The sequence below is a fragment of the Melospiza georgiana genome, chromosome 15, assembly GCF_028018845.1.
Source record: "Melospiza georgiana isolate bMelGeo1 chromosome 15, bMelGeo1.pri, whole genome shotgun sequence".
NCBI classification, from domain to species: Eukaryota; Metazoa; Chordata; class Aves; order Passeriformes; family Passerellidae; genus Melospiza; species Melospiza georgiana.
In genome coordinates this window covers 5348241-5375804 of record NC_080444.1, presented here as the reverse complement: position 1 = coordinate 5375804, position 27564 = coordinate 5348241, and the positions used below count along the sequence as shown (strand labels likewise).

The 27564-nt window shown below is 52.6% G+C and overlaps 1 protein-coding gene across 2 annotated transcripts in view; it reads left to right on the top strand.

Annotated features, from left to right (window-relative positions):
• Window positions 1-27564, top strand: part of LARP1 (La ribonucleoprotein 1, translational regulator) — a 44620-nt gene that overhangs the window by 8565 nt on the left and 8491 nt on the right. Inside the window, exons 2-13 of one of the 2 annotated variants that reach the window (XM_058035131.1) lie at window positions 7010-7036; window positions 19535-19596; window positions 21086-21151; window positions 21837-22005; window positions 22562-22693; window positions 22808-22951; window positions 23596-23758; window positions 23969-24113; window positions 24328-24502; window positions 25296-25465; window positions 25735-26094; window positions 27163-27286. In XM_058035131.1, the coding sequence (XP_057891114.1) occupies window positions 21882-22005; window positions 22562-22693; window positions 22808-22951; window positions 23596-23758; window positions 23969-24113; window positions 24328-24502; window positions 25296-25465; window positions 25735-26094; window positions 27163-27286 (1537 nt within the window). In that variant the 5' untranslated portion in view covers window positions 7010-7036; window positions 19535-19596; window positions 21086-21151; window positions 21837-21881. Of the gene's footprint in view, window positions 1-7009; window positions 7037-19534; window positions 19597-21085; window positions 21152-21833; window positions 22006-22561; window positions 22694-22807; window positions 22952-23595; window positions 23759-23968; window positions 24114-24327; window positions 24503-25295; window positions 25466-25734; window positions 26095-27162; window positions 27287-27564 lie in introns of both variants that reach the window. The other variant, XM_058035130.1, reaches the window with a different exon arrangement.

Genomic DNA, 27564 nt, shown 5'->3' with positions numbered 1-27564 from the left:
AAATCCTCTGCCACTGCAGAGCGTCTCACACTGAGCTGAACAAAAAGGGGACTTTTCTTTTGGTTTCCCAATCTCAGGTGAGCTCCACAAGCTCACTGTTGCTGATTTTTTTGGGGGTTTTTGTTTTTTGTTTTTTGTTTTTTTTTTTTTTAACTGTGGAATGATGAGTGTGACATTTGCATACTCTGCAGAGTGGAATTTGGTGTAAATGAGCCGTGGTTTTAAATTTCAAAATTAAACCTGTAATGACAATTGTGAAGATGATTTGGAGGAGACGTGGCAGATTGCAGTAAGATAACCCTCTTAGCTTCAATTGGAGGTGAAATCTGAGTTGATGCAATTGTCAGCAGTGAGTGTAACCAAGCAAGCATGGAGTTTGGAGGGTGATTGGAATGGCTGTGCTTGATTAAAACCAAGCAGATAGCCTGGGCCAGAGGGAGGCAACACCTCAGACTGTGTCTAATAATTTGTAATTCAGTCAAGAGATTTAATTATGTTGTCTTCGCTGTGCTGCCTTGTGTATCCTACAGCTCCCTGCTCAGCCCTCTGCCTGCAGCCCAAAGGTGGAGAGAGCCTTGCAATTTTCAGTTTCTGGGGTTTTCATGAGGATTTATGGCATCCCTGTGTGATGTTGTGGGGCTTTACCATGATCCTGATGTGTTTGAGGAGGTGGGGTGGGATCGTCTCTCATGGAGATGCTGGATATCTGGGTACATCAATGGATTCTCCTTTGTATGGAGATGGAGCTGTCCTTGGGCAAAGCTTCTCTGGAGTTTGGGTCTGTCCTTGATATGCAGACAGAAAAGTGTGTTGCAGCTCTGAGAGTGCCAACCCTGTCAGAGGGAAACACCATCCTCAATCAGTTTCCACAGTGTGGGATCCAGCTGGCTTCCAGGCCACCCCAGAATGGCCCCTGTATTTAAACAAGAGTCTTTGAGATGTGTATTTTGCTTGATTGTGCCAGAAATTTTAGCGCCTATTCAGTATCCAGTGGCTTAAAGAGCACTTTGGGGAGGGTGACTGTGATAATTTGGTCCAGAATCATGTAGGGTTGCTCTCCTGGAGGGCCTAAGGCCTCCAGTGGTATCACTCCAGGCTTACTGGTGATTAAAGGATGTGAGGCAGAGAGATGGGACACCAGCTGTTCCATGGAAGAGTAATCTAAAGCCCCTTGTTGAGTTCATGATCGGGAATGTTGGGACTTTGCTTCTGCACTTTGGAGATGAGGGGATGGGGTTAATGGGAGAGAACACCCAGTGTTTGCTCTCTCCAGTGCAAGCACTGATAAGGGGATGGGAGAAACAACAGCCTGTGACCTTCCAGTTATTCCTTGTGTGCCTGTGCATATGTGAGTGGTGGATTTGCAGGACTGGCTGTTTGGAGAGCTCTCATTCTTCTGGACAGGCTCCCCAGAACCCCCTTGGTATCTCTGGTGCTTGGAGAAGAGACCTGGACCCTGTTCCATCCCTGTGGATCTCTGAAAGGTGTTTTTGCCAGGCACAGTGCTGGTCCTGCTGGTGGCTGTGTGTCCAGCTGGTGTCCCAGCCCTGCTCCCATCCGTCTGGAGGACACTGAACATCAGCACTGAGGTACTCATTTGGTGTGTGCTGTGGAGTGAGTTAGGGACTCATCCCAGGTAATGCTCTGATTTTGGAATAGGTGATTTTTTTTTTTCCCCAGAGTTGTTCCTCTGAAACTCTGTGATTACTTTTCAAGTACATGAAGATAGCAGGGGCACCACAGCTGAACTTCTCCAAACTCACAGCTGTTTATACACTGGAAACCTATTTCAAGCATTTGATTCCACGTGGTTTGTGGGAAATACATGTCAGAGCTCCCACTGGCTGCAGCTCTTGAGCCAATGTAGGTGATGGGGGTGCCTGAGGACAAATCTAACCTTTCCTCTGGGCAGGGAACAGAAAACCCCTTAGCAGAGACTGCTGGTCTGGATCCCTTTGCAGAGGAAGTGATTTGGGTTAAACTCTTTGGTAGCTTTTTTTTTTTTGCTTCTCTTGCACAGGTTTTAGCAGGTCTTGGGACCTAGCCAGCACCATGTTAGGATTGATCCATCTGTCTCATGCTTCAGCTTCTCTTTGAGGGGGTAAATGTCTTACAGTAAGTTTAGAGGCATGGGAGGTGTTAGCGTGGACCTGGCAGCTGGAGAGGGCTGGAATGATCTGGGTGACTGAGAGGTGGACCCTCCCCAATCCTGCTCAGCAGGTAACAAAGGAGGGGAACAGGAAGCAAACAAGATTTTGGGAGGGATCAAATTGGCCATGCTAATCTTTGGGTTTAGGGTTTCTTGCTTTGCTGCTTTTCCCTAGCAGACCTCACCCTCATCTCTGCTGAGTGTTGCTTTGAAGAGTCCTGTAACTGTCTTGGGAACCTGTGCAGGCACTGCCCTGGCCTCTAAGGGGGAGCCAGATGACAGATTTGAAGTGAAATGTTGCATAGGGCCAGAGAAGAGAGTCCAGCAGCTCTGTTCTCTTTGCACTACATGCTGGACTGTGTAATTTGGACCTTTTTCCCGCCTGGATTGTCCCTGCTGGGCAGCAGGTCAGGTTAGGAGGAGAGATACCAGTTGATCCTGTCATCCCCCAGCATTTCCCTGCCCAGTCCCTCTCCTGGGCAGGCAGTGCAGCCCTGCAGCTTGGGAGCCTTTGTGATCGGGTTCTGGTCACGTCCCTGCTGCCAGTCCCCCGGTGACCTTGGAGAGGTCATTTTTTTTTTTTCTGACATCCGAGTCTTTTGTCTGCAAAACGTGGAGGATGATTTGGTTACAACTTCACGGGTCGAAAGCCAGAACAGATCAGCTGGTGTCTTCCTGTGGCAGTGTGGATGTGACAGTGTCCCACTGGGTCCCTGTGCTGGTACCTGTGTGTGCACAGCCCTCACCTAGTGTGCTCCACAGTCAGTGAGTGCACTTTGGTGTCTGGCAGGTGGCATAAAGCCCTCTGAGGTGGTTTTTCCCCGTTGTTGGGAGAGCAGAGGGGTAATAATGGGAGGTGGGGGGTGAGCAGGGAGCTGGTTCCTGCTGGCACTCAGCCTGTGGCCACAGCCCCTCGGCAGTTATGGCTGCAGGTTGCTGTAATAACGAGTCAGCGTTTCTCTTGCGTCAGGGATAATGAGCTGCTCTTCATGGCCCAGCAGGGAGGAAGCAGTGTCCCTGCTGGAAAAGGGGGGCTGGGGACAGCGCTGGGTGGTGGAGGTCCTTTCCCAGCTGTAGCTCCTGAGCTGGGAGAAGACAGGCTTGCTGTGTGGGTGTTTGGGTTCAGCACTGTGAGCGTGGTTGGTGTGCGTTTCCTCAGGGAGCAACAGAGGGGAGATGGGGGCTCATAAATGGGGTGACTTTCTTGGACCTGTCCCAGATACCTGAATAGCAGCAGTAGCCAGCTAGCCCCTGGGGAAGGGGGTCTGTGTGTGGATGCATCAGCTTTTCTCTCTAAATGCCCCATTTTAGCATACGGTCTTCTCCTTTGTGTAAAAATACCATCAGGCAAAAATTGAAATTGAGATCCACCCCCAGCACCACCTAAAATAAGGACGACTGCCCTCAATTTATATTATCTCCTGGGCTGTGTGCAGCAACTCTGGGTATTGGTGCTCAGAGCAAGCACCCCTGTACCACATCTGCATCTTCACTTGATGGTCCTGAAAGGGATGCTCTGTGCCTGTCCCAGCATCCTGCCAGCTGCCATGCACACCCCTGACCTCCTCCTCCTCCTCACTCCATCCTCCGCCTTGCTTTGCTGATAACAGGAAGATCACAGAATGTGTTTTTCTACTGAGATACTGTAGGCTGCATGGATTCTGTACAGGGCTGAGGAGAATGGTCAGGGGCTTGGGGAGTACGTGGTGCTGCAGTGGAGAGATCAGTGGTTCCTGTGGTGACTGCAGGTCACTGGGTCCCTTAGTTCAGACACCACATCTTTCTTTTTTGGATGCATGCTGAGAAACAAGTGTCTGTGTGCAAGAAGGAGGAGGAAGTGTGAGACTGTGGGGTTCAAATCTCGTTGGTCTGCTCATTTGCATTGGCATACTGTTGTTTCTTGCTCCTTTCCACTGGGCTGCCTGGAGGGCAGGCTGGGCATGGCTGGGAGGGTGTCATGTGGGCAGGGGTCCCGTGTAGGGATTGCCTGCTGCTGAGCAGGTGGCTGACAGGATGGTGGACAGCTGCTGTGAAGCATTGTCCTGCAGCATCTGGCCAGAGTTGGGATACCTGGCATCAGGGTGCCTTGGGAGGCAGCAGGTGTGTGTGGTGGGAGGAATTGGTGTGACTGGTTTGCTGGCTTCACCTTTCTGTGTTGGGACTTCGAGCACAAAGCCTGTCCCTGTGCCTTTGTGTTTGAGTTTTAGCCTTGGGAGGGCTGGGGAGGGAGCTGGCCTGGCCAGGCAGCCTCAGCCCTGCAGTGCAGCACATGGGCTCCTTGGAGAGCAGCCCAGGGCTTTACCTGCTGGCCACATAGGTTTCTGCCTGCTTCCCTACCATGGCTTTCTTGGGAAAAGCACTGCCTGATTTAGGCTTCTCTTGGGCACCTGAGGTGCTGCCCTTAATTGGCAGGCTAATTTTTAATTTAAGTCACTTGTGCTTGCAGGGGAAAAAGGTGTCCCAAAGGGTCGTTGTGCCTGCTGGTCCTGACCAGCCCTACCTCAGATCTGTCCTCCCAGCAGCCCCATTTTTCAAAGCAAGTCCTACAGACTGCTCTGTAGGGGAAAGCTGCCTGCAAGCCAGCTTGCAGTGTTCTCAGTGTGCTCTGGAGAGCTTGGAGTCAAATCTGTGTTAATCACAGGTGTGATGAGTTGGACAAGGTCAGCCTGTCCCCAGCAAGGGGGCTGAGCACTGGATGCCAGTGTATTTCCTTGAGAGGAGTTGCCCTGGCAAGCCTCTTGAGGTGCCTGTGAGCTGCATCTGTCCTTGGCCATCACATGTGGTCCTTGCTTTCTACTGACCTCAGCCACTGAGTCAAGTCACTGCTTTTCTGGTAAATGTAGTGACAAAGCTGCACTAGAGTTGTGGCTGAGCTCAGGAGGAGCCAGGAGAGCCTTGCTGCACATCTAGAGCACGACAGGGCAGTGGGGAATACGGCAGTGAGCTGAGAGGGGACCTTGGGGGAATGTGAGTTTGGAGTTGTGGTGGTGACATGTCTGATAGGAAATGGTGCTGAGGGGTCACCTGCAGCTGTGCCTGATTTGGTGGCATTTGTGGTGTCTGGAGCCTGGACCTGTTGTGAGTGGCTGCTTCTGCTGTGGTGTGTCTGATGAGGAGTTGGTGGGACAGCCCAGCAGGAATGCACTGGAGAGCTGCACCCCTCAGGGTACAGCAAGGGAAGCATTTGCCAAAGCCTGGCTTTGCTAAATTCCTGCTGGCACAAAGGAATTTATTTTATCAGCCCTTGTGGTGCTGTTATTTATTTTGGTTTTTGGTAACATCTGGTACAGCTGATCCAAACAGGTGGGATACCAGTGTTACCACCTTGTTCCTTTGCAGAGAAGCCCAAGTAGGGAAATTAATTATATCTTGTTTGAGATCTTAAAGCTCTTTTCAAACCTTAACGATTTCATGATTCTGTGACGGGTGTTTCAGCTTGCTGATGTAGAAGCCTAAACTCCTCAGTGACCATACAAAAATGAAAGATATTTAAATGCATTTGGGACATTTGGGCTGGTGGAGGATTGCAGTAGAACATGCAGCTTGCCAAGGACTGAAACTGGTGCTTGGAGATTGTCCTGGATGTGCTGAGCAGTCCTTGATACCATGTCTTCAGATGGCCACAGACCATAATTGTGTAATAATGGTAGAGAGAGTCTTGATTTAACTTCTGGGTATTTTTGCTTTGCTTGGCTCTTCCCGTTCCTATATGGGATGAAAGCATCCCTGCCTGAAAATGGTGCAAACTTGAACATGGTGCAAGTCAAAGGAAGAGAAATAGAAGTTGTTTTGGCAGAGCAGTGTTTTTGCTGTTTCTGCACGAGCTGAGCCCAGGCCAGAGAGCATTGCCCTGCCTGAGGGGTAGTCCTTGCTGCAACTCTTGTGACTTTCCAGCTGAATGTGTGTTTTGGGTAGCTGATAAGCAGAAGCCAGGGGCCTGCCCCTGTCCCAGGAGGACCTTGCCTTGCTGGCAGCCTTCCTTCCCCCTCCTCTTCCAGGATCCTTGAAGAAAACATGATGAATTGCTCTCTCAAAAGTACTGTTTTCATATCTTCCGGGGAAGCCTTATCAACAGGGGTTTTCCACACACACTGTCCTGTGTGCTCCTTAAATTAAGTTCCAGCTACTTAAATAAACATCTTCCCAGCAGTACCTAAGGCCCTCCAAGAGAAGGGCTTGTGGCTCTAACTGGAGAGAGCCTGGAGGGCTGGGGAGTTGAATAATCTGTTTTTGGGTCTGAGCCCCCCAGACTCCATCTGGCCTGTGCCTGCTGACAGAGACTCCTGAGCTGGGAAAGGGAAGGGTTCTCCTGGAGTGATGGGGGCTCTGCCAAGGCCCTGGGTGTCCATTTGGTGATGAGGGTGTGTGTCTGGTGTAGGTGCTGTGTTAGAGCCAGGCACAGCTGCTGTGGCTGCAGAACCAAGGACAACCAGAAGAATGCTCACTTGGCTTTTGCCTTGGCTTCCACCTGTGCTCCCTGTTAGATGGTCTCTGTAGATTTCCATCTGATGTTACTGCTCAGGGGGAGTGTGGGTTGCCACCAAGTAGCTCATTGTGTGGATCTTTGTACATCTCAAGAACCTTTTTTATTGCTCACTGCTGTCTGCTAGAAGCCAATGCAGAAGGTTATTTATGAGAGCAGTGCATTCAGGTAAACACAGACTCCTTCAAAATCTTTCTCTCAACAAGTGGTTGAATTGAGGTGGGTTCCAAGCTGGATTGATGTTTAACTTGGGATACTAAGAAAATACTTCCTCTGTTTAGCTAAAGCAAACAAATCAAGAGAGGAGACCTTTAAAATATGATTTGCACTCCAGCTGCAACCAATACTGATCCTCTTGTTTTTTTTTTGTTTTACAGATATATTTCCAGCTGATGGCCAGTCTGGTATGTATTAAATAAAAATGGAGCTCTTCAAACTTCCTTCTCCCTTGCCTTCCCTGCACTTCTCTTCTTCAGAGTCAGCTCTAACCAAACTTAGAAGACTGGTACATGCCATGTACAGTCTGGAATATGCAATGGACATTCATGTAAAAAAAAAAAAAAACAAAACCAAACCACAAACAAAACCCCAAAAAAGCCCCACCCAAAAACCGAAGCAAAGGAACTTCCTAAACAAACCTCTAATATTTGGTCATTCCTGTATAGCAGTGGCATCTTTTATGCTTTCATGTAGTGATGACTAAACAGCTGGAAGGTTCTTTCCTCCCATACATTGTAGCATAGCAAATTTGGATGTCCAGGGTGAAGGAGTTTGGGAACTTGTAGGTCTTGCTCATCACACATAATTGAAAACACTGATGTGTCAAGATGCAAATGTATCTCAGATTGTTGTTGTTTATATGTTACCTGTATACAGGTGGATGTGTCTATGAACCTGAGGATATATATTTGAATTTGCAGTACTTTGGGAAGACACAGACCTCCCCTGTGGCTTGTAGTCTGTGTGTTGCTGTTGAGTATTGCTGTTAAGGACAACCAAGCTGCTCACTGCGTTGCCATCAGCACAAAGAAAAAACTTCCTGGCCCCAGTGGTGTGGGTAGCCTTGTGGTGGGAGAGTGAGGTTGCTCTGGATGGAGGTTTCAAATCAGGAGAATAATGTCGTTTTCAGAAGCAAACATTGATTACCTCAATTCCTGCCTTTCCCAAATTGCCAGAAGCTTCTCATCCAGGCTGATGTTGTGGAAGTGCCAGGACTGAAGGAAAGGTTTGTGTTTTAACCAGTGATACCAGGATCAGCCAGTGAGAGCCTGTTGTTTCAGAGCTGTAGTGCCATGTGGGGATGTGCCATAGCAAAGGCCCTGGGAATGGAAGTCAGTGCCTGACTTGGCCTTGTGTCACCCCAGGCATGTCCCTGTGTCCATCCTTGGCTTTGCATAGGATCCCTTTTCTCCAGTTCATGGATGGTGTGAGGATAAATCACTGTTGATTGTGGAGGCATTGAAAGTATGGAAATAGCTCTGGTGTCTTAAAGCTGATTTCAGGGAAAATAACTCCCTGGTTTGGAGTGGTCTGGTGTAACATTGGAGGCACTGTAATTGAACTTGCTGAACTGAACAGAGGGATGAAGTTGTGGATGTTTTTCCAGAGCTCTAGCCAGCTACCAAGGCCTTGGTGTAGAACTAGATGCCCTGGATTAAGGCTTTGATTACACATTTGTAAGTCCCTCATGATTTTCTTAACTTGTAATAGTGAAACATCAGGGTTTTGAAGAGCAAGGATATATTCTCCATCTGTTGAGTTTGTAGGAGGCTTTTCTCCATCTTGCTGAAGATCTGTCTTCTTTTGGTATGGGGTTTTGCCTGCCTGTGCTGTGAACTCAGAGATGTCCTTTGCTTGGCACTGCTCCATTCTCTGTTCTCCAGCTGGTTGGGGACCTTGCATAGCTGCCTCCAGGGTGGGGCATGAGTGTGTGTGTGTCTGCAGCAGATGATAGTGCTTCAGAAAGTGTTTGTTACATGTCAGCAGTGTTGCAGAAAACATTACCTACAGAGCTTGGGGCCTTTTTTACAATTCTGCCTGGTTTTTAGGAGATAAGTTAAAGCTTAAACAGGATTCCTCTAAATGGTAGTTGCACAGACATTGTGCAGGCTTTCTCCAGAAGAGCCTTAAAGTTGGTGCCATGCTGCTTCTTCCCTTGCACTAAGCTTATCTGGAGATTGTGGTATCTCAAAATACAGTGAAGGGTGAAGGCAGAGGCAAAGGTAGAGTGGCACTGTTCCTGCCACCAGAGCTGTTGTGCATTCCTGAGGGTTTGACTCTCTCACCTCCTTTTCATTGCTGAGGTTATTGAATGAGTTAATTTACTCTGGTCACCAGAACTCCCACACTTGTATCAGGGATCTGTTTTTTAAGCTTTAGTCAGGTGTGTTTGAATGGCTGGTTTCCCCTCTGGGTGAGAAGTCTGTTGGTCCCCTCCCAAGGAGATGGTTTAGCAGAGTGATGGAAGATGCTGAGTTGCAGTATCAGGGTTGGGAATTGCATAGGTGGGGTGCCTGAGCCAAAACTCATCCATTTTGTAGGCACAGTAGCTCTGGTGTGCCCCAGAGCATGTTCCTGCTTGTTAGCATGGGGTGCTGGTGGCAGCCTGCCCTCAGCCTGGATCCTCAGCCTGGATCATCCCCGTGTCACGTGGAGCACTATGGAGGTGGAAGCACAGCAGTGTTGGTGTCCCAGTTACCTAACAGTGTTTGCAAATAAAGCACTTGTTGAAGAGAGGCCTCACTTTCCTTCTGTCTGGCACAGCAGTGCCTCAGTGCTTTCCTCTCCCACATCCCACAGCCAGGATTTGGCAGCTGTAGGTGCTTTTCAGAAGGAGCCATTTCAAACCATGTGATCTGGAGTTCAGATGGAAAGCTGAGAGACTTCAACACCCCTGAGAGATGCAGGGTTGGGCTTGGTGGAACAAGGGACACGCTCTCACATTCCCACTTTGCTGCTGAGGAGGACTGGGAGGGCACATTTGCAGCTGGATGTCTGTGGATGTCTTCACTCTGAACACCAAACTTCTGCCAGGCAGCTGATGCTGTGTGAGATCTGCCTGCTCTGAAAGGAAATACTTCTGGCACTTCAAGTGCATCTCCTGCTAGCTCAGTGTGCTGTGCCTGTGCCCTCCTGGCCTCCTGCATGCTGCAGCCAGCCCTCCTCCTCTCCAGGGTGGACGATCCCAGCCTTTTTAGTCTCACCTCTCGAGGAGCTGCCTCTGGGTGGTTTAATTGCTTTTCTTTGAGCAGCTGTAACAGCCCTGTGCCCTTGTGGAATTCCAGAGACCAGAGCTGACTGCAGGGTGCAGCTGTGGATGCGCTGGTGTTCAGCAGAGCAGCAAGTGATGCTCTGTCTTGGTTTCACCACTCCTGATGACTTTTTTTCATCTGCTGCACCCTGACCTGATCATTTTGTACAACTGTCAGCAGTGTCTGAGATATCTTTCTTGAATTTATCAATGCCTCTTTGAATTAAATGCTGTGAAGTTTTCCATAAAGAGACGAGGGTGATACTACCACTGCAAGGAAGTGATTTTTAATCCTTTAGGAATAAAAGGAGGGGAGATGGATTTTTAAATTAGGAAACTGCTATGTTGCACTCTTTTGTAATTGGGTATTCCTGATTCCTTTGGGAAGACTTAGTCTGATTAGGGTGTTGTACTCTTTTATGCTCTGTATTGACATGGGAGGCAGCCACCTGTAGCACTGGAATTAACTTTATTAGAGAGAGTGGTTTATGGAGCAGGATTCATGTGATTGTGAACCCAGGAAGAAAGTGGCTATATCAGGGTTATTTAGAAAAATTTGGAATGTCTCTGCATCTTAAGGTGGGGGGCATAAGTGAGGATGATGTATCTTCTGCTTGGAAAAGCATGCCTGAAATCAGCTCAGCTGAGGTGCAGTAATCCTGAAGTAGCACAGAAAGAAGCCCTTCTGCTTGCTCTCAAATATCACAGGGATATTTGAGTGCCTTGTCATGAGTTTAATGCTACGGATTCACTAGCAGGAGGAAGCCCCCATACCTGTGCTGAGTTTAATCTAGGTGGTTATGAGACTAAGATTTCTTCAGCACATTTATGGAGACACCTTGTTTAGTGGGAGACCTAAGTGTGACCTCCCTAAATTCCTGGGGAAGTTTGCTGCACCTGCTCCTACCACCAAATCCCTGTTACTGTCCCCTGCCCCCAGAGATGGAGCTGGATTTGTGCACCACGATGCCTTTGTGTTCCTTGACCTCGCAAGCTGAGCTGCTGCTCAGTCTCCTCTTGTTCTGTGCAGTCAGGGAGGCAGGTTTGCAGCTGTGCAGGCTGAGGGCAAGGTTAAGTGGTCACTTAGCAAATGGCCACTGCTCAGGGGACACTCAGGTCCTGCAGGGAGGCCTCTGCCAGAGTAGCCAGTAAGGTCCAGGAATCACAGCGGGAGGAACTCGGATTGATGCTATTTGAATTACATCACAGTCTCCTTTCTGGAAACCCATTCTGTTCTTTGAGATGACAGCTTTTCCAGAGGCATATTTTGTGCAGAGTTCACACTTTTGCCTTGTACAACCTCTCTCCCCCTCTGCTGGCACAGTGGGAGCTGCACAGTCTCCTCCTAGACAGTGTGAACTGGAGCTGGAGGGTCTCTCTGCAGGCGCTTGGCTCTCATTCCTGTCTTTTTGTTGTTAAATATTTACAGTGAGACATACCAGATGCTCCCTAGGAAGGGTTTTGTCAGCTTCCAAGTCCCCAGATGCAGCTGCAGAAGAGGCTGACAGCCATTAAAGGGGTGGTGTCAGCAGGAATTCAGCAGCGATGCAGTGACCTCCTCTCACCTGTGCCACAGGTGCTGCTGGCTGTGCTGTCTCATGGCCCACAGCAGGATCCAGGCAGAGAGCACCCTTCTGCTGATGTCAAGAGATTAATGAAGTCTGCTCCTCAGGCTTTTTTGTTTTCTTCTGCTTTGAAGCTCTTTCACTGCAGAGTGAAGCCCTCCACTTTCAGAGGGAGCAGATGATGCTCTTGGATTTTGTTGTTGCACCTTATTTTCTAGGGCCATGTCTCCGCATGCCTTGGCTCCCACTCTGTTCTTAGCACACCAGTGCCTGTTTTGGTCACCCAGCCCTGAGGAGAGAGGGGTAGACTGGTCCGGAGGGGCAAACTCCTATCACCAGCTCTGGGCATCACCAGCCCTGGGCATGGAGAAGCCAGCAGCTGGAGCGTGTCTGCTGAATGCATCTCCTGTGCTGGTCACAAAGGTCAGGTTCCCAGTGTGCCTCCTGCTTTCGAGATAAGGTCCAGGACCTTGGGCTAGGCCCCTGTTTGTTGCTCTTAGTGCTTATCAGCTTTTGCTGCTGACAGGGTGACCCTCTGCAGAGCACTGAGGATGAGGAGGGAAGGTCCCTCAAGCTGGGCTGTGTGCTGGCCTGGCCCCTCCACCCTGGAGGTGCACACAGGGCTTGTTCCCGTGCCAGGTGTCCCTGTTGTAAGTATTCCAGCTCCTGCTGGGTGAGGATCTTGCCGGGTGCGTGGAGGGAGGATCCTGGGAGGTGGCAGGTCGGCTCCTCTGAAGGGGGGCCGGGGAGGAGCAGGCTCGCTAGGTCATCGTTTTTCCAACTAAATATAGTTGCCCGTGCTTTCATAAGGTCGGGATTTTTGCATCACGTGACTGTCTTATCCCTCCCAGCCGGCAGTCAGAGTAGGGGATCGTGTGTCTGAATGGGTAATAATTAACTGTTAACTAGCTTTTCATTAGAGCCCGGCAGAACAGGCAGAGCGGTGCAGCAGAGGTAAACGGGAGCAGAGGAAACTGCTCCGGATCTCTCTTGGAGGGTGGACACCCCCTTTTAATTTGCAAATCAGTTGTTCCCAAAGGTGAGTGGGTTGGGTTGGTTTCTTTTTATTGTTTTGTAAGGAGTTGTGAGTCCTGCCTGGTGTCTGCCCTTTCTGTCCTGTAGTTCCTGTTCATGTTAACCCTCTCCCCACCACTGATTTTAGTTTTTAGGTCATGAACTATCAGCTGGTCTCTGAACTGGCTGGGAGGAGGGCTTGACCCTCCATCTCCTCCACGATTTGGCTCACTTGCACACCCTGGGCTGCTGCAGCCTTGCCTCAGGTGGCCTCCTGTCCTAGCCCTGGGCTGTCCTTGCTGTGCCTCGTGCCCAGAGCAGCAGCTGGATCAACTTGTGCCTTTTCTCAGGGGCTCACACTGACACAGCCTTTTCCCTGCAGCTTTTCCAGCCCCTGTCCCTGAACCATTTAACCTCACAGAGTGTTCACGGGTGTCCTTGAAGGCTTTTCTGCCTTCCATGCTGGCAGGGGAATTGCTGGTGACATGCTGTTCCAGCTGGAGATATCTGCACCAGATGTACTGGGTGAGGCACGGGTGCTGGAGGCTCTCCTGCAGAGCTGGTGGGTGCCTTGTCCCTGCTCAGAGAGACCAGGGTGGCTCAGCAGCTGTGGGGACCTGAGCCAGCCCAGCTTCCTCATTTTGACAGTTTCTGAGGTCTAGTCAGCTGGGTGACCTTGCCTGTGTCCCCTGTGCCATGCTCCTTGGTTTTTAGGAACCATTGGTTCCCCCTGGAGAGAATCCTTAGTTGAGAATTCTTTTCTTTGTAGATAACTGGGTGGGAGGTGGTTCATGTGCAGTCTCATTCTGTGTGTGCCTGGCATCTCGGGGATCATGTGCAGGGCTGTGAGCATGGATTGTGTGTCAGGAGTTTCCTAGAAATCCTCTTCAGGGAAGAGATTTGCTTGAAAAGGCGGTGGAAAGATGTCACTCGCCCTTAAGAGGGAGTTCATTCTCTACCTTTAATAGCAGCTGTCTGTGCCAGGAAGCATCCAGGCTGCCCTCAGTGACAGTGTTAATGTTAGAAATGCTTGTCGGTGTTTCCTGACCCGCTCCTCCTGGAGTGTAGCTGGTCACAAGTTACAGCATTTGTCTGGGACTGAGAGGCTGCAGTGAAGATGATCTCGCATTTTTGGTAAGTCCAGACCCTTCCTGCCCCTCATTTGCTCTGGAAATAAATGTCAGACCCTGCAGATAATGCATGTGTGTAGAGCTTGTAGCAGCTTTGTGTGTTTGAAGGAGCAGTGCTGTTCTGGCTGAAGCCCCTGCTCGCTGTGAGGATCTGTGCTGTCAGCAGAGAAGGGCTCTGCACATGTCCTGAGCTGCTCCTCCTCTTCCGGGGCTTTCAGACTATCAGCTGGGGGATGTGAGGGCTCAGAGAGCTGGATTATAACTCAGATGCCCACACTCAGCCTGTGGCAGTGCTGTCCTGGCTCCACCTGCCTGTGCCCCAGCCTCCCTCCCTGCACTTTTCCAGGGCAAACTCCTGAGCTCCTGGAGCTGCCTAGGACACCCAGGTGGGAGTGTTCTCATGCTCTCCATGGAGCTGTCAGATGCCCTTTTTGAAGTTATTTTTAGAGAGTGATCTTTGCAGCAGTTGCAGAGCTTACATTGCAGAGAGGTGTAGGCAGCTCCTTGCTTCCTTTGCTGTTACAGTAGGGCTGTACAGTGGAGCTGGGGAAAATTGCTTGGAAGGCTTTGAGCCATGCTGCTTGCAGCTTATCTCCTGCTCCAGCTCAGCAGGCTTCCCACGAGCTTTACAAGCCTGAATCCTGCTCAGGCATCCACCTTAAGGATCCAGTCTTCTGCTTGGTCCTGACCTTGGCCATTCTTCTGCAGCTTTTCTTGCATGTACAGGAAACTCCTGCTGTTGCTGAGGTGTTGCAGATATTCCTCTTACCTTTGTAAGCAAGGCCAGACACTGCCTCTGGGAGCTGTGACACCAGGTGCTATGAGTGGTGGGGCTGGCTGTGGTTCTCTGCAGTCCCCAGGAGCAGGTGGGAGCCCCTGTCATGGAGGCACCAACCCATTTGTGCTGGAAGATATCCTTGTGCTAACATCTCCTTTAAAGCTGTAGAACTCCATGCACTGCTCCCTTGTTTCCCCCTCCATGCACTCATGTGCCCCTGGCTGCAGCTGTGATTTGGTGGGAGGTAGAGCTGTAAAACACTGCAAACCAAGAGGAGGTGCAGTCTGTGGGCTGAGCCTGTCCTGGACCTTTCTGGCTTTGTGATGCCTTCAGCAGAATGTGAGCCTGCCAAGCAGCCAGTGCTATAAATCCCAGGCTTTTCCGCTCGTGTGTGGAGCTGCAGGGACAAGTGTTTCCCATCTCAGCTCTGGCACAGGGCTGGGGCTGTGCAGGGAGCAGCTCCTGGGGAGGCAGGGCAGGGCTGGATCTGCTCATTGGTCTCTGGGGGTACCTGCCCCTCTCTGCTCACTGGGGTGTTGCCAGTGTCTCCCTGGGTTGGCTGAGGTCCCCTCCCATCTGCTGGTGCTTCCCAGCCACTTTACAGCACGGGTGTGTTGCCCACCCCAGCCTCTTGCTGATCCAGAAATGGGTGCAACACCCACAAAAGGAGCTGTTATAAATATATAAATAAAGTGTGTGCCTGTTCCCCAAGGCTTCTCTGCCTGTAACTTCAGGGGGTCCTGTTTGGGATGGACTCAAAAAGGAAAGAGTTTTATCTCTGCCTGCAAGAGAGAGGCTGCGGGTGGGAGCAGGGACTGCTGCTGGCTTGCAGGTGACATCTGGCCTGCAGGACTGGTCCTGCACATGTCCCTGTGTGCTCTTGGTGGACATGCAGCTCACCAGCTGTGTCATCTGATGGCTGGGGCAGGCTCAGAATGCAAGTCCTGCACTGAGTACATGAGTGCCACAGGAGAGTCTCCAAATCATGCTCCTGCTGCTGAGCACATCAGGTCACCCTGAGAGAGAGATTCCTTGAGGCCTGGAGCAAGGACAGGGACAGGGTTGGTGGCCTGAGTTACCCATGTTGGGAAGGTAGGGATGCACCTTTGGAGCTGCTCTCTAGGTATTCTTTTAGGCCAGGAAGGGAATTCTTGCTGCCACAGTGGGGTCCGGGCAGGCCTGCTGGGTCTGTCTTACAGGAATTTTTTGAGGGTTGGTGCTGTTTAACCCCCTCTTTCCTGTGTGTCAGTACCCCAGGAGGGACTCTCCTGCCCTCACAAAATTACTCTGAAGGAGCTATCTATCTCCTGGGAAAACAGATAATCCCACGCAGAAACATTTTTTAACATTTTTCTCGGCTCACCCTTGCCCAAGCTGCACTTGCTTTTCTCACCTAAAAACCTCGATGCCAGAGCTGGTGTCCTGTGGTGTTGGTTATGCCTTACAGTCTTCACATGTGCCAAGAGTGTTCTGTGCACTGTGCAGACAGAAGAGTGAAGTGGATCCTGGTGGACTGCTGGGCACGTGGCTGTGTCATACAGCACCCTCAAGCTCCTGCCAGGGCTCTGGGGAAACTGGGGATACTGGTTTGGCTCCTGCAGCCCCATCAGGAGCTGCATCACAGAGCATGCGCCCCTGCCTCAGCCTCTTCAGCACAAAGTCCGGGCTCTTGGCTTGGAACCTCCTTTATCAGCACTTTCTGGAAGGTGCCAGGCTGTGGAGCAGGGAGCAGGATGGCTCCTTTCTGTCGACCTGGCTGCTGGGGAAGGAGGGCGTGCTGTGTCAGGGACAGTGTGCCGGAGCTGAGGGCTCTGCATTCCTGCTGGGAGCCTGGGCTGCCCTCTGAGGCTGTCCCAGCTGCTGGAGCCCCTGTCTGCATTGCACACCTGGAGCAGGCATTACAGCATTCTTGCTATAGGTACAGGTATTTCTCCAGTAATGCCAGGTCTCTGCCCAGCACTGCTGATTTATTCTCTCTTCATGTACCTTCTCTAAAATTCCATTATAAATTCCATTGGATTCAAGGAAAGGCAGAAAACCAGTTGCTGGGTGTTTGGTTTCATTTTCCCAGATCAGTTAGTAGATGTATCTCCTTGGTTGGGTCCCATGGTCCTATGTCAAATGTCCTGTTGGGGTGGAGGGGCTGTGGATCTGCTGTCACTCTGGCTGTCTGCTCCTTTTGCAAGGATAAGAGGCATTTGCTCACCTGGATGCCCCTGTGAGCCTCCCACCCCAGGGCTCTGTGCCCCAGGCAGGTGTTGGCTGCAGGAAAGCACTCGGGTGCATCTGGGAGTGAGTGTGCAAAGCCAGGGAGGGCTCTGGCTGTGGCACAGCCACAGGAAGGGTTTGGCTGTGATGGCAGCTCTGGGGCTGCTGTGGGTGCTCCCACCTGTGCCTCATCCCCTTGGTTGCTAAGGAATAATCACCTCGTGGCTGGACAAACCATCAGGTTCTGGCTGCAGGCAGCAGATCAAAACTCAAGACCTGCTGCTGTTCTGTTCTTGGCTGTGCCAGCATCTGCTCTGTGGCTGCAGGCAGAGCTGCTCCTTGCTTCCCTGCCCGCTGTCCCTGTACCAGCCTCACTCCACTGAGCCCTGGCTCCTGCTGCAGCTGTTTGTCTGTCCCCTCACACAGAGAGGCCCTGTTTTTCAGGAGGTGGTCAGGCACTGCTAGTGCAACTGAAATTACTTACTGCCACCAAACACATGCAGAGGGAGGGTTGTGAGACACCCAGAGGTCTGAGACATCTGTTAGCAGCTTTTAAAGGCTGGGCTGTGAACCAGGGAGGCGTCCAGTGTCCCTCAGTGCTTGTGCTGAGCTCCTGCCTGGCATGAGCAGCACTCATTTGCTCTCCACTCCCCAGGCTGATGCAGTGAGGCTTTCCTGCAGGGGGTCTTTGCAGCTGAAGACCACAAGATGTGTTGCTGGTGCCCTTGGTTATGTTGCTGTGCCCTGGAGGGTGCCAGGCTTGCATGGCCTCTGCTTGCTGTGGTCTTGGCTCAACAAATGCTGTGTCTGGCCACGTGTCCACCAGCACAGTCCCAGCCTCTGGTCTCCTACTTTGGTCTCCACCATGAATTGCTGGGGCTCCATCCGTGCTCCACAGCCTCCCCCCCCCCTGCTGGACTGCACCCCTTTACTTTGTGTTTTGTCTTCTGCAGTGCTCTGCAAATGCTAATTAGCCTTCTCAGCACCTCATCGAGATAAGGGATCCCTGTTCATATCTTGCAGATAAGGAAAGCAGCAGAACTTGTTTCAAACAATCTCCTCCCTCCCCCGCAGAGATCATGGAGTCTGTGGCACCTGCCCCTGCCACAGGCTGTGCCCCTTGGTCCTCTTTCAGTGCTGCTTGTGAGGCCCCTGTCTTTGACTGGTTCCCCAAAAAAAGCACAAGAACATCTATGGCCTCGAGGCAGCTGCAGGAAAGGGCTGGATGCTGTTGCTGTGAGCCCTGGGGCTGTGCTGTGCTGGGAGCAGAGCCTGGCTGGGATCCTTGCAGGCTGAGAGCTGTCCCTGCTGTCCCCAGCCCCAGAGATCAGCTCTGATCAGGCTGTGCCAGTCCCATCAGTGCTGTTGCAGCAGGCAGGGCTCCTCTGTGTCTGTGGGTTTGTGCTCTAGCTCCTGGTGCCTTTTGAAGCTATATTTAGTTGGTGACATCTGTGGGCGTTGAATGGAGGATTTTGGGGGCGGTTTTGAAAGTGGTGCCTCTTCCTACACCAGCAGGGGAGTTTAAAAGCCCTGTGGCAAGCTTTGTGCCATGGAGCAGGATTCTCAATGAAGTGCACATGGAATAAACGAGGGACACGTGGGACTGCTGCCGCTCGTGAAGGGAGGCACTGCGGGTGGGTTGGGGAGGTCTGGGGGAAAAGGGGAGGGTTCAGGGACCCAGCTGAGAGCTTGGACTCTTCTGGACATGAAATCCCCATGCAGGAGCTATAGAGAAAGGAATTGGGGAAGGGGAGTGCACATGGCTCTGTCCTGCCATGTCTGACTCTGCCTTATTGACACTTCAAAGCCTCCAGCCCTGAGCAAGGCCAGGATGAATCACTGGTGTGGAGGCTCAGAAGGGGACCGGTTTTGATCATCCAGGCAAAGTTGTCCAGCCTTGCAAGGAGATCAAAGGCAGCTTTGAGCAGAGCTGAATAGGCTACTCAGGGTGTTTCCCGGGGCATCCCTTGATAGCCCGTGCTGATCCTCCCACCCTCAGCCTACCCCAGCCAGGGCTGCTTTTCTTCTAAACAAAGCCAGTGAGTCAGCAGAAATCCTCTCTGCAGGAGCTGGCACCTGGCACAGGCTGCCCTTTGGGGCAGGGCCCAGTGGGCTCTCCTGTCCCTGTGGAGCACCAGTGTCCTGGAGGAGGTCCCACAAACCCTCTGGTGTGTGCTGGGCAGAGCTGTGCTGCTCTCCTGCTTGGTCTCTGTGTGCCCTGTGTGAGCCTGATCAGAGACCTTGCAGCCAGAGCTGGGGCACAAAGCAAGCTGAATTCCTGTTTGTGCTTGTAAGGAGGTGGTGTGTGAGCTGGAGCCAAGATGGGCCACGGTGAGGCTGAGATCTTGACTTGCTGTGAGGTCTGTGGTGGTGTGAACCCCGGCAGTCTCACTCTGATGTGTTAAAACACCCTAGAGGTGCTTCAGTGCCTAAATGCTTTCAGCTGTAGCAGGATTTAGGCCCTGGCTCGTTCTCTCTGTACATTTCCTCCCTTGAACTTGCTGTCCCTGCTGGGATGCCTGACTTCAGACCAGGATTCAGCAGCCACAGACTTTTGCACAGTTCTGTCAGAGCCCTGCTCTGCCCTCTGGGGAGCATCAGGGCACTGTGATGGGAATTGGCTTTTCAAGGGCAGGTTTGTTTTGCTGTTCTGTGGGTGCCCCCATCCTCCCTGGCTGGGGAGGGCAGAGCTAAGGCAGGGGCTGCCATCCTGCAGCAGCTTGGGGTTAAAAGTCCATCTCTGGGCCGCCTGGATTGGTCAGGAGTTCTCTGATCTTAACGGGGCAGTTCTGAGACTCGAGTCAGGAGCTGGCTGTGTTTTCTGTTTACCTTTCCTGTTAGCCCTCCTTTGCTCAAGGGGGAGCTGCTTTCCTTCCTACCCACTTTTGTCCAGAGCCAACACTCCCACTCACAGCTCTCAGCTGTGTTTTAACACTTCTGTTATCCTTCTCTTGCAGAACTTACAACTCCAGCAAAAGTGGTGAGGGCTGCCAACCCGAGACAGAGGAAAGGAAGCAAGGTAAGGCTGTGCCTGCTCTCCTCTCACTGGCCCCCAGTTTCTGGTGCAGTTGTCTGTGCTGCATGAGCCTCTCAAGGGTCTGGAGACAGAGCTCTCCCTTCACAAGCTTGCTTGTGGAGAGCCTGATGTGCTGGCCTTGTTCTCCATCTCCTCTTCAGCATTTTAGGGATCTCGCATGCTGCTGTGACTGGTTTTCTGCCCAGCTAGGTTAGGGGAGACCTTCTCACCTCACCTCTAAGAGGGAGGAACCTGGAGGAGTTCTGGATGTGGCAAACCTCTCACCCTGCTGTGAGGACACCCCAGATTCCTTGTGGGCTCAGCCTGTGCCCAGCCCTGCAGTGTAGGCAGGGTGTGCCAGTGGTGTGTCTGCAGCTCTGTCCTTCCTTGTGCAGTCTGTTCCTCCCTGGCACACACAGAGCCAGGGAAATTGATGTCAGACAGAGCCACTCCTCTGGAGGAACCAGGGCAATTTGTTCCAGGGAATCAGTGGTGATGGAGGGACAGTTTCTTCTGGGGCACAGCTGGGGACGGGGCTGTTGGTGTTGGCTCCCAGCAGCTTGATAGGACTTTACTTCTCTGCTCCATTTTGGAGAGAGGAAGGCCCTGGGATGGAAGGTGCTCCTCTCTGTGAAACAGGCACTGGAATTGGTTTTCCCAGGAAACTTGCCTCCTGGGCAGAGGAACATGGCACCTGCATGTAAAGATGTGATCTCCTGAGGGATAAAAAATTCCTTTGATTCCAAATTAATTCAGAAATAACGATCTCACAAGGGCAAGGAGGAGTTTCCGTGCCCAAATATGATTCCTTTGGTACCTGGGCAGCTGTTTGACTTCTTTCCTCTGTCCTGCAGGTCCTCTGAAAGCTGAAAGAGATAGAAATGGTGGTAGTGAGCAGGTCATTTATTCAGGAGAGAAGTAGTTGATGTTCCCCTGTGTGGCCATGGAGTGACTGGAATGAGGAAGTTCCTTCACGTGCTTGAATTTTCTCAGCCACTCTGGGACCATGTCCTTGCTTTGTTGGCAGCACAGGGTGGTTGTAGTTGGGCACTTGACTGGGGCTGTGCCTGGCTGTGGCTGCCAGCAGCTGGAAGAGCTTCTTCAGTGGAATGTACTTGCATCAGGTGTATTTAGAATGCTGGTAGCTGAGTGCTTTCCCTGTGCAAGGGATGGTGCCTGTAATTGAGTGAATTACCCTGGGCAACTTGCTGCCAAATGCTGCTGCTGCTGGGGCAGAACATTTGGTGAGAGGCTGGGAGCTTGCAGGAGTGGTGGCAGCCTCATTTCAATGTCTGATGGACATAAACTTGTCTGCAGCTATTTGGAATTAGTTCAGGGTTCCTGCTTTGAAGGGGAGAGGGGCTGTGCATGTGCAGTGTGGGTGTCCCCCTCCAGCCTCCTGGGGACAGCTGTTTGTGGGACAGGGTGGGTGGAAAGCATTCTTCCCTGCTGCAGCTTTGTGCACTAACAGGACCTTTCTCTTTGCTGCCAGGTTGGTGACTTTGGTGATGCCACAAATTGGCCAACACCTGGAGAAATAGCCCACAAGAGTGTGCAGGTGAGAACACAGAACCACTGTGATGGGCAGGATGAGGCCCTTGCAGACCTCCCTGTCCCTCTGGCAGCACTGGCTGAGCCAGGCCATTTGGGGTGCTGAGTGTCAGTGCAGAGGCAGCCAGGAATAGTGTGCAGGGAATTTCCTTTTAGGGCTGCCTCCCTCCCTCAGTGCTATTCTGGGAACCTGGAGCCCATTCTGAGCCCTGGGCTGGCTGGAGCAGGTAGGCCAGCCCCCAGACCTGCTCTGTGCAGGAGGGGACTGGGCCAAGGTCAGGAGGAACTGAAAATGCATGAAAGGGTTTGGTGTGCTGAAGGGGCTCGGCCTTTCCTCCCTGCTGAGGACATGGGTGTCATTGAAACCTTTCTATTTTTGGGTGCTGCTCTGCTAGCTCCTGCCTGTGTGTCAGGGCAAGGTGGTCACTCACCCTTTTGTCACTGGGGCAGTCTGGTCCTTTACAGGACAAAGCCATCCATGAGCACAGGGTCTCCCTGTCAGCCCATCCTGGTGTCTCAATGAGCCCTTGCCCTGCTCAGCCATGAGCCCTTCCCCAGGAGCAGGACAGCTCTGGGAGGTACAGGGATGCACCCAGCCTAGGGCAAAGTCTTCCTGTTCCTGCTGGGGGCTGCCTCCAGCTCCTCACTACTCCCACCTCTCACATTTTCCTGCCCTGCTGTGTCCCCAGCAGCCACACAAAGCACCATCCCTTCGGAAACTGCCTGTCAAGAAAGACATGAAAGAGCAGGAAAAGGGAGATGGGAGCGATGGCAAAGAGAGCCTGAAAACCAAATCTGATGAGTCTGGGGAGGAGAAGAATGGTGATGATGACAACCAGAAGTCAGCCCAGAAGAAGAAAGGTAAGGCAGGAGCTGGTGGGGAGAGTCCTCCAGGCTCAGCTTCTCTTCCCCTTCCCGGCCCTCAGGCAGGTGGAAGCCTCCTCTGCCTTCTGTGGAGTCCTTGCTGCAGGACATGATCCCAGTGCAGGGACAGCTGTGGGAAAAGGTGTTTGCAGGCTTCACGTGTCATTTTGGTGGAGCAGGGCCCAAGCAGGGGCAGGGCAGGAGCCTGCCTTCCCAGGTGCTCCATGGTGGCACAGAACAGCCCCTCACTGTGGGTTCCATCAGCTGTGGTTGACACGTGGGCTTAGTCTGGCCTGAGCCTGGGCAGGCAGAAAGGGGCAGAGGAAGGACAAGTGCTGTGACAATTGCCACAAGCAAGTTCTGACTCATGTCCCTCCATGTCTCAGAGTCCTGGTCAGAGCTGTTCTGCATCCAGTGAGGCCTGGAGGGGTGTCAGAGGACAGGATCTGTCCAAAAGGCCCTGCTGCTTTCTCCCCTCCATGTGTGGGGGCTGCAGGGGAGGAGGCAGCCACACTCTGAATCTGTGTCACACCCAAACCCTGTCCTTTTGCAGGCAACAAACACAAGTGGGTCCCTCTGCAGATAGACATGAAGTCAGAGGTGCCCAGAGACAAAACAGCCTCTCGGAACAACCGGCAGAACGAGCAGCACAGGCACCCCTCCAACAACCGCAGCGAGCTCAAAGGTGGGGCTGGGACTGGGGACCCTCCTGGCCTGGCCACGGGGCACAGCTGCCCTGCATTCAGAGGGGAGGTGCTGTCATGCCCTCACTCCCCTCCTGCCTCTCCCCCTGCTGCAGGCTGGCACCCTGACAACAAGCACGAGCGCAGCTGGCAGGACCACGATGAGACGTCCAGCGTGAAGAGCGAGGGCGGCGCCGTGCGAGGAACCTTCCGGGGCCGGGGCCGCGGCCGGGGCAGGGGCAGGGGCCGTGGCAGAGGAGGTGAGCACTGTGTGTGTGTGCTCTGTGACTGCAGGGAGAGTGACACAGAGCTCTGTGTCTGTGTGCCGCAGAGATCTGGGGCTCTAAAGTGGGCTGGGGAGGGCAGAGCACTCCAGGGATGCAGGGGAATATTGTGGCAGGTCATTGCAGCTGGTAAGTTGAGCTGCTGTTAACAAAGCAAATAATTCATACTAGTATTTTTATAAAAGCAGATGTCTTCCTGCTACTCAGGCTAAGCTCTTTTTCATGTTTTCTGCCCCTTGCAATACCTCTGTAAGCAGGAATTGAAGCATGCTGATAGTCTGTGAAGGCTTTATGCCATTTGACAGCCAAGCAGGAGTCATGGCTTGGGTGAGAAAGAGCATCTGTCCTGACATATGACTGGGCAGTGTCTGTGCTGACACTGATGCAGCTTCAGTGTAGGGCCTTTGTGTGTCAGCTGGGCTGCCCAGTTATCCTTGGGTAAGAGGGTTCCTGCCCTCTTCTGTGGCAGAGAGAGAGAGCAGGAGGAGGATGAGGGATGTGGGTGCTCCACTGTGGGCTTCCAGGGGGTCCTCAGGAAGAGGGAAGTGTTTGTGCAGGAGTCCACCCCCATCTGGCAGGGCAGACCCCAGGGGCTCTGTGCTGACCCTGGTGTCCCCCAGGGCACTTTGACTACCAGTATGGGTACCGGAAATTCGAGGGCTCGGACGGCTCCCGCACGCAGAAGTACGCCAGCAACATCACCTACTACTTCGACAACATCAGCAGTGCTGAGCTCTACAGCGTGGACCAGGAGCTGCTCAAGGACTACATCAAGAGGCAGATGTGAGCACCACCTCCTGTCCTTGTCGGGTGGTGGGCACTGTGCAGCCAATCCCATGGGAAGGGTCACAGCTGAGGTATTGACCCTGCTGAGGTGTTGACGTCTGGGCTCCCCAGGCTTTCTCCCTTGAGGGTGTGTGGGGGTTAGTTCCTAGGGGGTGCCCAGAGAATGGTGGTTTGGGGCTTCCTCTCACTGACACGTTGTCCATGCAGAGAATATTACTTCAGTGTGGACAACCTGGAGCGGGATTTCTTCCTGCGGCGCAAGATGGACTCGGAGGGGTTCCTGCCCATCACGCTGATCGCCAGCTTCCACCGTGTGCAGGCACTCACCACTGACATCAGCCTCATCATCAAGGTGAGGGCAAGGAACGGTCACCTTTCCTCCTTGTTCTGCTTCTCACCACCCCTGTGTAATGCCTGTTCACTGTGGATGAGGTGCAAGTGGAGCCTTCTCTTGTTCTTGACTTGCTCCTGCCTCCTGTGAGTCCTCCAGGGAGGGATGGCTTGGGCTGACCCCCTTAGTATGCCAAAGCAAGGCCCCAAGTTAACCAAATATTGCTTGGTTCCAGGCTCTGAAGGACAGCAAGGTGGTGGAAATCGTGGATGAGAAGATCAGGAGAAAAGAGCAGCCAGAAAAATGGGCTCTGCCTGGCCCTCCTATGGCAGACTACACACAGACAGACTTCTCACAGTTCATCAATTGCCCTGAGTTTGTGCCCCGGCAGAGCTTCCAGAAGGAGACTGGTGAGCACTGGGGGAATGGGGAGGGAGGTGTGGGATGCAGTGCTGGAACTGCAGCAGGGCTGAGACCCTGAGAGTCAGGAGTGTTCCCAGGGCAGGGCTCTGCCATTGCCTTTCTGCTTGGTGGTGGGAGCTGGTGTCCTTGGACTCCCAGAATGCTGCCGCCTCCAGGTATAGGGTAATGTGAGAGACTGAGTGTGGCTGTCCTCTGTTAGGGCTGAAGGGATTCAGAGAGTCAGTCCTGCTGAAGGTCTCTTTGCTTGCCTGGAAATAGTCTACAGCTGCTGGGCAGAGCAGAGGACACTTGTGAATCCAGCCTTTGTTGGATGAGGAGATACTGGGCACAAATTGGGCAGCAGGTGTGGAGCTGTCACCCAAGTGCTGCAGAAGGGTCTTCTGTCCTTCATGGGCTTCCCAGGCTCTTGTCACCTCATCCCATGGGGGCTGGCAGGAGCCCAGGGCTGGGCCTGAGGGCCCATGTGAAGGATCTTGGTGCTGCCATAAGAGTTTTGACAGAAGATCTGGCTCCAGACTCTCTCTGGAAGGTTTCCCAGAGAGCAACAGAACACCTGCTTTAGGGCTTAGTATGTCTGGGAGCTGTCACCTGCAAAGCTTTGTGGCCACTCCTGGCATCATAGCTTTAACTGGAGATTCCCACTCTAGCATTTTTGGGCACTGTGTGCCAGTTAGTCCTGGAGGCTGTGCCATGCTGCCAGAATGGTTGGGTAATTTGTAACTACACCCCCTGGGTTTCCTCCCTCCCTCTAAAGTGGTTTGTGGCTCTTGTTGGCTCCAGAGTCTGCTCCAGGCTCCCCACGTCCTGCCAGCCCAGTCCCCACCAAAACAGAGGAGGTCAGTAACCTGAAGACAATGCCCAAGGGCCTGTCCACAAGCCTGCCAGACCTGGATTCAGAGACATGGATTGAAGTGAAGAAGAGACCCCGACCTTCCCCAGCCAGGCCCAAGGTAAGAGATGTGGGAGCTGTTGGATTGAGAGTCTCCCAGTTACTGGGGTGGCTTGGATCATACACGGGCAGGCTTCAGTGAAGTAGGGTCTGTTGGGAGTGATGTCCCAGTCTCTCCTGTGTCCATCTGAGCCCCTTTGGAGCTGCTCCTCAGTGGTGTAAATTAATGTTCTCCCCAGATGGGCTGGGGTAAAGAAACAAGGGGTGAGAGCTGGGTCTTGTGTCACCGTGGGGTCTTTACCCTGTGTCACCCTCACCCCCGCCCTGCAGAAACCAGAGGAGTCAAAGACGCCGCAGCAGCAGAAGCAAAAGGACCAAGATGAGCCTGAGGAGCTCGACTTCCTCTTTGATGAGGAGATGGAGCAGATGGACGGGCGCAAGAACACCTTCACCGACTGGTCAGACGAGGACTCGGACTACGAGATCGACGACCGCGACGTGAACAAGATCCTCATCGTGACCCAGACCCCCCCGTACCTGCGCCGCCACCCCGGCGGGGACAGGACTGGCAACCACACCTCCAGGGCTAAAATGAGCTCAGAGCTGGCCAAGGTCATCAATGATGGCCTCTACTACTACGAGCAGGACCTGTGGACAGAGCAGTTTGAGCCAGAGTATTCGCAGATCAAGGTGAGAGTGCTGGTCTGAGGGTGGAAGGGATCTGTGTGGCCTGTGGGGAGCCTCGTGTGCAGCAGTGTGAAAAGGGCAGTGCAGTGGGGTACAGCTAAACTGGGATTAGTCCTCCTGCAGTGTTTGGGATTCTTGGCTCCCAGCACCATGTTTGCCCATGCCAGGGATAAACACAAAGTGCCAGTGTCTGTAAGCAGACGTGAGGCTACAGCCAGGTAAACAAAGTGCCAGTGGTGAGGTGACCTGGAACATGGGGCCCATTGTTCTGCTGTCTGCCAGGATCTCAGCTGGCAGTGCCAGGTCTGTGAGGGGAACTGGCTGTCTCTGCACTGCCCTTAGTGCCCTGTGCTTTGGGCACAGCCTGTTGGAGACTACGTGTGTTGGGGACAGAGTCATAGGTGGCTGGACTGCTCTTGGCCTGTGCTCTTCTCAGTTTTGGTGTCAGTTTGCATAGACACGGGCTTTTTATAGAAAGCCCATCTGCTGTTTTGAAATGTTGGGGTCCCAACTTGGTGACTCTCACTTCCAGGGACTTGCCCAGACTCATTCAGTGACGGAAATCATGGCTGTGAGGTGGGATGACTTATTAGAGCTGCCAGCTGGGCTCAGTGCTTCTAAGTGTGATACCTGGCCCATTGCTGAAGCAGTACTGCTCTCTGGGATGACAGGGACAGTGTGTGTTGGGGTGTTTGCTGCCAGTTTGGCTGTGAGGATGTGGGGAGGGGTGCTCTAGGGACACAGGAGGGTGGCAGGGGGTCCTGGCCAAAAATGGTCACTGAGCTCATGTTGAGCTTTACTGCACTGGCTCTGACCTGGCTGGTAAAAGCCTGAGAGAAGCAGGTGCTGGTTAGTGAACCTAACTGGGATCCCTGAAACTTTGGCAGAATCAGTGGCTCAGATGTGGCCTGTGCAGTGCCAGTTTTCTGTCTGCTGCATCTCCCCTGTGCAGCCAGTGCCCTCTGGGCACCGAGGCCCTGTGACTGTCATTGGGGCCCAGTGTTGTGACTGTTGCTCAAGCAGAGCCATGGTTGTGAGTAGTTTCTTCACCATCTTCTTCCTCCAATGCAGCAAGAGGTGGAGAACTTCAAGAAGGTGAATATGATCAGCAGGGAGCAGTTTGACACCCTGACCCCAGAGCCCCCCGTGGACCCAAACCAGGAAGTCCCTCCTGGTCCCCCCAGGTTCCAGCAAGGTAAGAGATGGGGCATGAATGGATGGGACCAAGTTTGTGCAGGCTTCTCATGCTGAGAGGTTCTTGGAGGCTGGGTAGCAGCTGGGGAGAAGGAACTGAGGTCGCAGGTGTAGTGGATTATCTAGTTCACAGAATATTGAGTTGCATCATTCCTAGATTAATGCTCCCAGCTGAATGCTGTGGGGCTCTGGAAGAGGAGCCCAAAAGCAAGGGTGTCCCAGTGGAGTAAGGAAAATCTGGCAGGCTCAGATGTAGTTCCTGAGCTTTGGCTTTCCTCT